Source organism: Crotalus tigris, unplaced genomic scaffold (genome assembly GCF_016545835.1).
Source record: "Crotalus tigris isolate CLP2741 ecotype Arizona unplaced genomic scaffold, ASM1654583v1 scf7180000024377.88843, whole genome shotgun sequence".
NCBI lineage: Eukaryota > Metazoa > Chordata > Lepidosauria > Squamata > Viperidae > Crotalus > Crotalus tigris.
The window spans coordinates 42487-56366 of NW_024100547.1; the positions used below are offsets into that span (position 1 = coordinate 42487).

A 13880-nucleotide genomic window follows, 5' to 3' on the forward strand; every position below is an offset into this window, starting at 1 on the left:
AATAAATTGCTGTGTCAACTATGAGCAGTCTCACTGGGCAAAACTGTTGCCATTTGCTAGGTGGTATACAATAACGCAGTGCATAGTAGCATGGGGCTCATCCCTTTTAAAATAGCCACAGGATTGAAGTTTGTGCCAGTGCGAGAATATTCAAGAGAAACCCCCTCATCAGTAACACTGACTGAATGGTGGAATCCATCAAAAGCACCTGGAGTAATGTTAAAAAAGCTCTAGGTAAGGCAACAGAGAGCCAGAAGAAACCAGCAGACAAGAAACAAGCTCCCCAAGGAACATTTTATGTGGAAGACCCAATATTTCATTGCAGTTTGCTGAAGCCAGCCATGGGATCTAGGTTGAGGCCAGTCTATAAGGAAGTGCCCAGTCCAATAATAGTGGAAGGAAAGAGGCACAGTCCTGGATTCTAGGATTCATAAGGGAAAGCTACAGTATTTAATACAATGGAGGGGATACCCAATAGGAGAAACTTCATAGGTTAAGCTTCATAACATCAGAGCAGAGTGGCTAATCAGTAGATTCCATGCGAAGTATCCGCAGAAACCAGGGGCTTCCAAATATAGGAAATGGCTTAATGTATGTTTATTGTTTTTCAGGTTCCTTCCAATTTTTAGGAAGGTCTGCTTGTCATGCTTTGAAGCCCAGTCTTGCTGGTGTGACAGTCATTGCTTCTCAGCTTGCCAACGAGCTTGGGGAGAGGGGAGAAGTTTGGAATGCAGGCTTCAAAGATTAAGGAAGCAGACTGTGGGAATCAAGGGCAATGGCCAGGTGTCTGGCTAGATCCAGAGATGCTCTCATAACAATATTTTTCCAACTTGATTGGGCAACGTGACCTGACCCAGAGGGAGGAGGAGGAAGTTAATGTTTTTATATAGGGGTTTGGGAATGGGCCCTTCAGAGCTGGTTTTACTTTCTTATGTACCAATATGGTGTACTCAATAAAGCTTTGCATTAAAAGATCGGAAAGTCTCGAAGATGTTTGCTTAGTTGGATTTGTCAGTCAGAACTTTGACAGCATGACTCTTGAAAGAAGAGTTATTTCAAAAGGATCTTTTACTGAGAGAAACTGATTGCAGAGAAGTCAGGCAGAATCTGAAGTTCCCATGCTAAACGTTAAGCTAAATTTTCCACTATTCAAACTCCACTCCAGTGCCCCAGTCCATCAAGAGCCAATCCACTGGCATGAAGATTTGAAAACTCTGAGCCAAAAAGGTGATAACAAGTTGCTTCTCTTGTGCTGCGATCTTGCTAGCAAGCAGGAGAGATGGAAAGGAATCAAAACAGGTGGCCCTAAGGGCTTATTCCCCTCCCTCCCCAGATCCCATGCAGATACATCAAAGCAAAAGTAAAAAATCCTCAATCTCCACACATCCTCCCCCCTCCTTCCAGAATGAAAGTATACCGATAGGGACCTGACACATATAGTCTTTCAGTAGTGATCATGTATAAAAATCTTTCATGGCTTTTTTTTTAGTTGTCTGTCCACTACTTCCAAGAAAGCCAATCTTGTTTCAATTGATTTTTAGTCTTTGAAATCTTTTGCACCATTATACATATTTGAACCCAGAATTTTCTGTCTTATTTTAAGTCCACCAAGCATGATAAAATGACTCTTCTTGTGCACATTTTCAACATAAGTATAAGGTACCGTTATATATTTTACATAATTTTTCTGAAGTCATATACCAATCCTTTCAGCTATGTGTTTTCCCACTTTTCCAATAATATGTTATGCCCCAAATTCTTAGCCCATTTTATCATAGATGTTTTCATATGTTTATTTATTTCAAATTTCAACAAGATGATAGATTAACCACGTGTCGTTACCTGCTTTTTCTTGATATTATTGTGTTTGTGCTGAGAACCATAAGGCAGACATGTCAAACACAAGGCCCAGCCTGCAAAGTGGTTTCATGTGGCCTGTGAAGCCATCATGGAAACAGTGAGGGAACAGCCCCCACTGCCTTGGCCCTGGCCCAGCCAGCCGGGAGCCAATGTACAATTTTGTGGTGGCCATCTATGCTGAAACGTATTCAGTCTTAGCTCCACAAGGCCATCTGGAACCAGCGAGGAACCAGCCCCTGCCGCCTGGGTACATGCTTGGGAGGTGTCACTCTTTGTGAGGAATGAAGAAATGCACCATCACTTGGAAGTGGCCAGCAAATGGCCTCACCTCCTTCACATATCTGGTTTGATGGGCTCTGGGGGAAGGGTTTCTGCAGGCAGCAGGGCACTCCTCACAGCGCCAAGAGCTGAGCTGGATGGCACAAATCTGATGAGAAGTGTAATGCTGCCTAGCCCCCAGCCTGCCCAGTTTCAGCAGGGAGCAAGATGCAAAGCTGGCGAGCTTCACACCTCCTGGCTCAACCTCTTGGCGCTGTGAGGAAAGCGCCCCTCTGCCTGCCAAGACTGGGGCTGGGCAGCATTGCAGTTTTTTTCAGATTCATGCCACCTGGCTCAGCCTTTCGGCGCTATGAGGAGAGTGCCCCGCTGCCTGCCGAGACCGGGCAGACTGGGGACTGGGCAGCGTTGCGTTTCTTTTCATATTTGCACCGCCTGGCTCAACCTCTCGGTGCTGGGAGGAGAGTGCCTCACAGCCTGCCAAAACCGGGCAGGCTGGGGGCTGGGCGGCATTGTGCAGGTAACGTTGACTCTCACGCTGCTCATGGCATCCCCTCCCCCAAAGCCCACCAAGCCAGATATGTGAAGTAGGTGAGGGCCATGTGCTGGCCACTTCCAGGTGATGGTTTATTTCTTCATTCCTCACGAAGGTTGACACTTCCCCAGTTGTGTTTCTTGCCTATTTTTCTCCCTCCCTCATCTCAAATATTTTCCCACCATTCTGTACTTAGGAAGGAAGGAAGGAAAGAAGAAGAGGGAGGGTCTGAGGGAAGTCAATCCTGCCCTGCTGCCCTTTCACCATCCCCTTACCCCCTCCTCCTGGCCTATCCTGGAGTCTCCCATCTTATTGCTAAGGAAGCTTTGGATACAAAGCTGGGTCTCCTCCCATGGAGAGGGAATGGGCCTCTCTCTGACTTTGCCCTCGTATCATCATGAGCTACTGGCTAAGGAGAGCAAGCACAGCAGCAGCTGTGAAGGAAGTAAGGGCAGCTGGGCGCCCCTTTGGGGAAGTGGGGCTGGGCTTTGTGCCGCAAGTGCTCGAGGGCCAGGCTGGGTGTTTGACCTCTGCTGCCCAGGGCTCTGGGTAGCCTACGCCACCATCCAGGGCCCCCCCCCCATAGCCTGAGAGGAACAGTGAGGCTCCTCCAGTGGACCATGCCTTGGCACTTGCCCTGGTTCCACCCCCTTCTGCCAAGGACATTCAAGTTTGTCCCACTCCTGCCCAGGCCCCCACAGGCACCCTTGATGCGAATGACGTACCCCGCCACACATACCCCGCCCTCCTGAGGCAACCTTAATGTTGATGTGACCCTCAATGAAACCTCTGCCATACGGCTTTTTTTTTTTTGGCAGTCTGGGGTTAGGGTTAATTTATTCCATATTAACATAGTGATTTTGAAATCTACATTGATCTTATCATACTGTAGAAAATCATGCTATCCAAATCTTAGATTATGCTCTTGTAATTCTAATATCTAACATAGATTTTTTTTCTACAAAATGCAAGGGAAATAAAGTGTCACTACTGATTTTTATTCTGACCTCTTATTTAGCAGCAACAGAAACTTTGATGAAAGCAGTCTACACATTTTATCAGCAAAGGAATCTTCCTTTTCCTGTACGTACATTACTTTTGAATTTTTTTGCCAGAGTTTATCAAAAGGAAGAAATGAACCTTCATATAAATAGGTAATAATATATATTATTTTCAACATTGTGTCATATAATATAAAAGAGAAAATCATTTTTGTTTAATGTCACTTTGTAAATGCTTTGTTCTTTAAAAGGCTAACGGAATATGCAGTGATATACCCACAAAATACTTTTCAATTCCACTCTTCAGATTAATATAATGCCTCTGAAATTCATCCCTGAAAATGTTGTGAATTAAGAGCCTATTTTCTGGGCCTCAAAACCTTCAGAGTTTGTTTTGTGTGCATGTGCTTATATTATAACTATGAAGTTACCTGTTATTGTTTTTTTCTTATGCACTGCAGAAGCCAAGGTAAAGTATTAACTTGTTGGCTGGCTGGTCTGCCTCAGCAGCTTGTTCTTCTTGGCTTAAGAAATCCTGAACTTTCAGAACAATTGATTGGTATTATTTATTCTGCTGCATCTCGGGCGAACAAAGAAATTCTACAGAGTTTACAAGCTGCTGCTCCCCTGATATATGGTAATTATTATTTTCATATTTGAGAACTAGACTCTAGTTACATCAAACTACATCAAGAAAAATATTCTGAAAATTAAAAAAAGTTTGGAGAGGCTTGCCTCCTGCATTTCTGTTTCTTCTCTTTTAACTTTTAAAATATTAAAAAGCACAATGGATTAAATAGGAATGGAGCAACTGCTTATGCCAGGTTAAATTTATTATGCCCCTCAGGGTAGCAGAAAAAGAAGCTGCAGAGGAGAACTAATTGCTGTCCTTTAACAGCTTGTGTCAATATCTGGTAAACCAAAGGTTGCTACAGAGGTACAATTAGACTATGGTTATAACAAGGTAATAAAAAGCTCTGCTTTGCCCAGTATTGACATAAACAAGTCTATAGTTATCTGGGTATCTTTTTTTTAACCTGTTTTGAAGATAGGGAAAATATTTCCCATTCTCCAATCTTTTGACACTATATTTATTCTCAATGTTTTTTCAAAGATCACAGAATGAAGCTCTGAGATGACCTCTATAACAGAGGTCTCCAATCTTTCCAGGCTCAGGGCCCAGAGGGAAGGAAAGCAGCTTCCAAAATAGGTGTGCAGCATGCACACAAATAGGGTCCCGCACACTGGCATGGCACTAGCAGCCCCATTCATGCATGTGGCATGTGCAAACAGGCCGCACCCACCCAGCACTAGTGCCCCTGTTCACGCGCATGCGCGTGAGTGGAGGTAATGCACGCCCATGCTTGCGCGCACCAGCCAGCCATTTCCATGGCCCTCTGGCTAAGATCCCGCAGCCTTGGCCCAGGCTGCGGCCCAGAGGTTGGGGGCCCCTGCTCTATAAGACTCTTGGCTTTAATTGATTTGATCAACTACTCCCTAGTTCTTTTTTTAATAGAATTTTATTGAGTTTTATAGGGTTGAGAATAGAATAGGGTCAGGATAAGGATTAAGGTTTAGGGTGGGGTTGGAATCAGGATTGGTGTTGTGCGTGAGTTGGGGTCGACATTGGGATTATCCCCCAATAGCATTTTCAATCTTTAGCAAACAGACTATTGTCTGGGTACATATGTTCAATTAACAATAGTTGGTATTGTAATAAGTAACTGTAATGTGTAATAAATGATAATCATAAACAGTATCAATTAATGCATATGATTCTTGTTAATATATATTCAAAATAACATATCACATTCATTTCTCACTAGTTCATTTTCCTAACCATTGGTAAAAATTATCCCATGTTCTAAAATAAACAGAATCTTCTTTCTCTTTAATCTCTAAGGTCAATCTATCCATTTCTGCACATTCTAAGATTTTCTTAATTAAAACCTCTTCAGTTGGTAAGTTTCATTTTTCCAATATTGGGCAAATACTATTCCCGCTGCTGTCAGTATGTTGTTGTTGTTAAATGCGAAGTCGTGTCTGACCCATCGCGACCCCATGGACAACGTTCCTCCGGTCTTCCTGTCCTCTACCATCTTCTGGAGTCCATTTAAGTTCACACCTACTGCTTCAGTGACTCCATCCAGCCATCTCATTCTCTGTCGTCCCCATCTTCTATTGCCCTCAATCTTTCTCAGCATTAGGCCCTTCTCCAGTGAGTCCTTCCTGTCAGTATATGCAATATTCATTCTCCTTCTCATAGTTAGGTCCTAATATTCCTAACAAAAACAGTTCTGGTTTAAATTCTATCTTTCTTTTAATCATTTTTTCCAACCATGTATGTATCTTACCCCAAACTTTTTTGCTTTAGGGCATGTCCACCACATATGGTAATAAGTACCTGGCCTTTGTTTATATTTCCAGCAATTATTCTAAGTATTTTTAAACACTTTCGCTAATCTTACTGGTGTCATATGCCATCTGTGAAACATTTTATACAAATTTTCTTTATATGAGACTGCTTTAGTCAATTTGATATTTCTATCTCAGTTTTTGCCAGTCTTCCAAATCTTTAGAATATCCAAAAAATTTTGCCCATGCTATCATTGTTTCTTTTACTTGTTCTTCTTCTATCTTTAAATTTAGCAGAAATCTATAGAGTTTCTTAATCAAGTTTTCATCTGTTTTTAACAATATTTGATCAAATTCTGTCTGCTGTTTATAAAATATCTTGTTTGGATTTATAAATATGGCCACCATGGTAAATCAATACCTTGTCATTCTAAATCTTGTCTGTCTTTCAATTTTCCTTCATTGTCCAAGATAAAGAGTCATGTCTTTGTCATAGTTAATTAAATTAGGGTAAGCAAAAGCTTCCATTGTTGAAAGCCATTCAGGTAGCTTAATATCAATTTTCTCTTTTATTCTTTCCCATTCCAAAAGAAGAGCATTCCTTATGAAATGATTTTGGAAATATCTGTGTGTTTTATTCTTCCCTTACCATAGGAAGGCATGCCAGCCAATTTGTAGGTCATGCCCCTCTAGGTACAATAGTCTTTTGTTTCTCAGTGTTATCCATTCTTTAAGCCATGGTAAGATTGCTGCTTGATAATATAGTCTCCAGTCCGGGAGTCCAAATCCTCCACTATCTTTAGCTTCTTGTAGCATTTTCACTTTAATTCGTGCTTTTTTCCCTTGCTAAATGAATCTCAATTTTGTTGCATTTAGGTCATCAAAAAAGCCCTTTCCCAGTTTTACGGGAATCATTTGGAATAAGAAAAGTATTTTTGATAAAATGTTCATTTTCACTGTAGCTATTCTTCCTAACAATGACAGTTGAAGATTTTTCCACTTTTCCAAGTCCAGTTTTATTTGTTTTAACAACCTTTCATAGTTGTCTTCTTTTAATGTTGCACATCTTGTTGTTAGGTAGATTCCTAAGTATTTAACTTTTTTAACTATTTGCAGATTGGTCTTTTTTGTAAGTTGACTTTTCTGTTTATCTGTTAAGTTCTTTTTTAATACTTTAGTCTTAACACTTTATTTTCAGACCCACCACTTCTCCAAACTTTTCTATTCTCTCCAAATCATCTGCAAAGGCTTGTAGTTTATATTTTTGAACTTTTATCTCCAATCCTTTAATTTCTATGTTAATCTTTCTAGTCAGTACTTCCAATGTTAGTATAAATAACAATGGGGATAATGAACATCCCTGTCTTGTATCTTTTTTGATATCAAAATTTTCCATGTAGTCTCCATTTTAAATTATTCTAGCCTTTTATTTATGATAGATTCCTTGAATTGTATTTATAAAGTTTTTCCCAAAGTCCATTTCCACCAACTGCTGGAACATAAATTGCCAGTTCAAATTATCAAACGCTTTTTGTGCATCAAGAAATATTAATGCCATCTTTTTCCCTGGATGGTTTTCATAATACTCTAAAACATCTTAAATCATTCTTAAGTTATTATTTGTCTTTTGGGTAGGAAGCCATTTTGGTCTGTATGTATAAATTCAGTCAAGAATTTCTTAATTATTTCTGCCATTATTGAGGCAAAGATTTTATAATCCATATTTAATAGCGATATTGGTCTATAGTTTTTTATTTGTGTAAGTGTCTTCTTTAGGTATTAAAGTAATATTAGCCTCAGTCTACAACTTTGGTATTTTAGTCTCCAACAAGATTTCATTACACACTTCTTTTAACGTTGGACTTAATACATCTTGTAATGCTACAGGTATATAAAATTCTGTGGGAAGTCCATCTGGACTGGAGTCCTATCTCTTTTTTTGCCCTTTTATGGCTTTTATAATCTCCATCATTGATATTTTTCCATTTAGTATATTTTGAATATTCTCTGGGATTTTTGGCAAGTCTGCTTTTTTTAAGTACGACTGTATTTTTTCTTTAGGAACTTCCTCTGCCGTATAAAGTGTCTCATAGTAGTCTTTAATGATTTTTTTCATTGTATCATTTTGGAACTGTAATTCTCCCTTTGAATCTAGTAGCTTATTTATCATTCTTTTTTTCTTTTCTTTCTTCAATCTATATGCTAACCATCACCCCGGCTTATTAGTGTTTTCGAAGAAATTCTGTTTAGTCCATCTAATCTGTTGAGCCATTATTTCTGTCTCAGCCAGGTTTAATTTATGCTTTATTATCTCCATTTGTTTCTTAAGGACTTTCTTTTGTGGGTCTTTTTGTAGCTCTAGTTCCAATTTTTTAAGTCCTTCTCTCAGCTTTAACTGTAATTGTTTCTTTTCTTTATTCTTTTTAGAAGCATAAGTTATAGCCAGCCCTCTGAAGTATGTTTTGGCCGTGTCCCAAACATTTTGAAGGGGTGTTTTTTTCTTTCATGTTTATTTTTTTGAAAAATTCCATTTCCTTTGTTGCTAGTTGTAAGAATTCTTTTTCTTTCAATATAGATTTATTCAGAGACCATCTTAGTTTTTTCTTGGTTCCTTTCCAGATCATTTTTATTGGGTTGTGGTCTGCCCAAACATTAGTTTCTATCCCCACCTCTTGTATTATCTTTTTCAAGTCAAAAGATGTCCATATCATGTCAATTCTAACCGTGATTTATGTCTATTTGAATAAAATGTATAATGTAGTTTTTCTGGGCTTCTAGCTCTCTTCATATGTCTTGAATACACAATTCTTTCATTCTTAAAAACGTTTTAGGTAGTACATTTCCTCCTTTTCTCCCTTGTTTATGGCTTTTATAATCCATAGTCGCATCTGCTATTGCATTAAAGTCTCCCATTATACAAAGATTTTGGTAATTTAAATCCAATATTTTCTTGTGTAGTTGTTGATAAAATTGCTCTTGCTTATCATTAGGTGCATATATTGCTACCATCAATATCTGTTTTTGATACACCACAATTTCCACCATTAGTATTCTCCCCTCTTCATCTGCACAGATTTGTTTGGGATTCATCTTTTTTTTAACATTAAGGGCTGTTCATCTTTTCTTTTGAGACGCAAGTGTAAAATAAAAGTTTGTCAATTTTCAGTTGTTCTAGAATTTTGGAATGTTGTCTCTTAATGTGTGTCTCTTGGAGGCAAATTATGTCCATTTTTAGTTTTTGTAGTCTTGTAAAGATTTTTCTCCTTTTTAAGGGAGAGTTTAGTCCATTTATGTTTATCGATAGAATTCCAATCTCCTCCATCTCTTTCAATTATATCTAGGTCTCAGTCTTTTAGTCAATCTTATCTGTCTCTGGTCTCTCGGTCTTGCTCCTGTTTCTGGGTATGTAGTTTTGACTTCTTCCTCTGTTTGTTTAGCGGCTCCTTCAACTACCGTTTCTTCTTGGGTTCAGGATCACCTTTTTCTAGGAAAGCTCTGTTGTTGTCAAAAAATTCCATTACTTTAAGTGGTGTGTCCAGTCTGTATCTTTTCATGTCCCAGTACATTAAGATCACTTCTGGAATCAACCATCTAAAATTCACTCCTTTTTCAGCCAAGTTCCTGGTTAGAAACTGATAGTCTCTTCAGGCCTCTCTTATCCTTCTAGGAATTTGTTTGAGAACTACTATTTCTTTTTTAAATATCTTAACGGTTGATCTCTTACTTTTCTCAAAATCTCACATCTTATGGATCATTTAAGAAATCTAACATGGACTTCCCTGGGCACTTTATTTCTCCTAGCATAGTTTGAGTTGACTCGATAGATCTGATCCAATTCTCCTTCCATTTGGGTCTTCCTCATTTCTAGAATATCTGCCAGTAACTCCGTCAGCAAGTTCAAAAGATCCTCTTCCTTGTCTTCTATTATATTTTGGAATCTTAAAAAACATGATGTCCATTCCATTTCTGTGATCACTAACGCGTCTTCTAATTCTCCATTTATTTGGGCCAATTTTTCATTTTCATCTTTTGGAGTTTTTAATTTCTGGTCAACTTCAACAGACTTATCTTCCATTTTTTGAATTCTTTGCTGATTGTCTGTAATCATCTGGTTAAACTTTTCAATTTGGGAATCTATATTAGTAATTTTTTGGTTCATTTTGTCAAGATCATTTTTCAAGTCTTCATGATTTTTCGTTGAAGTTGCCATCTGGGCTGCAGTTGCTTGTAAAATTGCTTCAGTGTCCTTTTGGTGAGCATCCATCTTTTCCTGGCTGCAGCATTGTCGCAATTGATTTCTGATATACTGGACTTGCAGAAGTTGAGGCAGGGGCAGAAGATCCTTTTTCCCCCCAAGTTTAGATAGATTTGAAGCGCTCATCTTTGTCTTTACTTCTTGAATTGTAATCCACCAGGTAGCCAAATGGCCAGCTTTTATAATCCCATAGGCTCCTATTAATTTAAAGGGGAAATCTATAAAAGTATTTTAAAAAATAATAATAAAAAGAAAAAGGTAAAAGTAAAAATGGTAACAGGGAAAAAAGGAGAAAAAAAGGAGAGGGAAAAATGCTCCCAAAATACACAGAAAAAAAGAAAAAGCAAAAATATCAAAATTATAATCCACCAAAATCTATTCTGGGAAGTTTCTTAATTTTCAATTCTTCTAGGACAGCTTGTTATGGTTCCAAAAGACACAGTATTTATAGTCCAGGGAGGCAGATGGATCCAAATACTATTTGTTTGTAAATATAGTCTATCTTATAAAGCCAAGTACACCAAGAAAAAGTCTTTCTCCAGCAAGGTTTCAAGGACTTTCAAATAAACACTATCAGGGCACGCAGCCAAAATTCTAATCTGAATAAGCTTCAATCAAGGGAAAGTGAAATAGTTCTCAATGTAACCACAAGGTGGCACTAAGTATCCATTCCCAAGAGGGGAAAAATGGTAAAAATAAAAAAGTCAGGAAGTTTAGAAAGTAAACATTACAATGGCTTTTCAACGAAGAACAAAGACAAAAAATCTCAATATGAACAGGAGCTTCCCAAATTTATCTTGCGCCTCAGACAGCTTTAAGGCATAGGAAGTTTTTAATTTGCTGAAAAGCTTAAACCACCGCTTAGGTTCAGGAGGGGGGGGGGAGAAAAAAAGTTCAATCCCTCCCTTAAATGTAAAAGGCACGCTCTCAAGCTGTAAAGGAACTATTTGCCAAACAGGAATCCACTTCCAGTGAGAAAGGAATTCTTACCCAGCTCAGATGTTTGCTGTCAGTCTAAGCTTCTTCTTCGTCTCCGACGATCAGCTGGCAATGGCAGACCACATAAATACGGTCCGTCTTTCTTCTGCCGATTCCAGGGGCTCCTTTGGCTCCAGCGAGCCGGCTACCGCTGACCTGCGGCCCCCAAAATTTTACCCCTTGGTGGTCACCTCTCTGGAGTGGCTTTCAGTCCAAATGGACCCACCGGCAGGCGAAAATCAGACCTGGGGAGAGGAGAATCTTTCCTCCGGGTCTATTCTTCAGCTACATCACTGGGAACTGAGGGGGGGGGAACTACTCCCTAGTTCTATATTAGATATTATATGATAACTATTTCATCTGAAAGAGTTTTCCTTTGGAAAAGAAACTACAGTAGTAGAAGTGGAAGTCAAAGAACTTTGCCTTTTCTCTATCGTTTGTATTACAGATAATCCTTATTTAAAATTGGTAATTGAAACTAGAATTTCCACAGCTAAATGGCATGGTCATAAAACAGGACAGCACTTCTAGTTGCTGTTAAAGGAATCCTATAACATTGTTAAGTGCAAAGATCATATGGTCACCATTTGTGACCTGTTGGCTTCCCCACTGACTTTGTTGGAAGCTGTCAAGTCGTAAATAGTGATTCCGTGATCATAGATTCTGTAACATAATTGCAAACCGGATGATCTCAGGGAAGACCAGTTGTAGGTATCACTTGTTCAGTGCCATGATAAGTTCTAAAGTTTGCTGAAATACTAACTTTTTGCCCAACTAAAATCTCTGCATTCATATGAGACAGCAGTGTGCTGCAGATGCCAAAAAAACCAACACAGTGCTGGGCTGCATTAACAGAGGGATAGAATCAAGATCACATGAAGTATTAATACCACTCTTCAATGCCTTGGTAAGGCCACACTTGGAATACTGCATCCAGTTTTGGTCACCACGATGTAAAAAAGATACTGAGACTCTAGGAAGAATACAGAGAAGAGCAACAAAGATGATTAGGGGACTGGAGGCTAAAACATATAAGGTTGCTAGAATTGTCTAGTTTAACAAAGAGAAGGATGAGGGGGGGACATGATAGCAGTGTTCCAATATCTCAGGGGCTGCCACAAAGAAGAAGGAGTCAAACTATTTTCCAAAGCGCCTGAAGGCAGGACAAGAAGCAACAGATGGAAACTAATCAAGGAGAGAAGCAACCTAGAATTAAGGAGAGACTTCCTGACAGTTAGAACAATTAACCAGTGGAACATCCTCCCACCAGAAGCGGTGAATGCTCCAACACTGGAAGTTTTAAAGAAGAAGACTGGACAGCCATTTGTCCGAAATGGTGTAGGGTTTCCTGCCTGAACAGGGGGTTGGACTCAATGACTTCCAAGGTCCCTTCCAACTTTATTATTATGAATCATCGCACAGTCAGCCAGATGTTCAGACTGGATTTGGCATTTTGTCTACCTATCGAGTCCTTACTCAGGACCTGGGATAGGCAGATGTGGATGTTTGATGGTATTACAGATATCGTCGCAGGATGGAAGCAGTTCCTAGTAAGGCCGCCTTTTGCAATTGACTAATAGCGAATTTGTCAATGTCAATGGTGTTCAAGTGGTGCTCCAGTTGTTTTGGGATTGTACCCAAGGAGCCTGTCACTATTGGTACTACCCTTGCTTGCTTTTGCCACAGTCTTTGTATTTCTATTTGTAGGTCTTTGTATTTTGTTATCTTCTCCAGTTCTTTCTCTTCTCTTCTGCTGTCTCCAGGCACTGCCACGTCCATTATCTAGATTTTTTTGTCTTTCTTATCGACAGTTGTTAAGTCTGGAGTGTTATGTTGCAGGTGCTTGTCTGATCTCCTTGAAATATTCCTCTCTTGATATTAACCTCTCCCAGTCTCTCACCATTGATTTGCAACTGTGTCTTCCATTGTGCCATCGATCTTTGCACAAATTATTATTATCATGGATCATCGCACAGTCAGCCAGATGTTCAGACTGGATTTGGCATTTTGTCTACCTATCGAGTACTTACCCAGGACCTGGAATAGGCAGGTGTGGATGTTTGATGGTGTTGCAGATTTCGTCACAGGATGGAAGCAGTTCCTAGTAAGGCCGCCTGTTGCAATTGACTAATAGCGAATTTGTCAATGTCAGTGGTGTTCAAGTGGTGCTCCAGTTGTTTTGGGATTGCACCCAAGGAGCCTATTACTATTGGTACTCTCCTTGCTTGCTTTTGCCACAGTCTTTCTATTTCTATTTGTAGATCTTCGTATTTTGTTATCTTCTTCAGTTCTTTTTTGTCTATTCTGCTGTCTCCAGACACTGCCACGTCCACTATCCAGACTTTTTTTGTCTTTCTTATCGACAGTTGTTAAGTCTGGGGTGTTATGTTGCAGGTGCTTGTCTGTTTGAATTCTGAAGTCCCAGAGCAGTTTAATTTTATCATTTTCTATGACTTTCTCTATTTTATGATCCCACCAGTTTTTGCTTACAGGCAAATGATATTTTTTGCAGATCTTCCAATGCACCATTGTTGCTACTTTGTTATTATTATTAATAATATTAATTATTATTATTATTATTATTATTATTATTATTACATCCTTAACATATCTGTTCTAA

General features: G+C 39.2%; 1 protein-coding gene across 3 annotated transcripts in view; it reads left to right on the plus strand.

Annotated features, from left to right (window-relative positions):
* LOC120301341 (testis-expressed protein 10 homolog) overlaps nucleotides 1-13880 on the plus strand; it is a 67566-nt gene that overhangs the window by 23555 nt on the left and 30131 nt on the right. For 2 of the 3 annotated variants that reach the window (XM_039328455.1, XM_039328457.1), the window contains exons 2-3: nucleotides 3690-3825; nucleotides 4134-4309. In XM_039328455.1, the coding sequence (XP_039184389.1) occupies nucleotides 3690-3825; nucleotides 4134-4309 (312 nt within the window). The remainder of the gene's footprint in view (nucleotides 1-3689; nucleotides 3826-4133; nucleotides 4310-13880) is intronic. The other variant, XM_039328456.1, reaches the window with a different exon arrangement.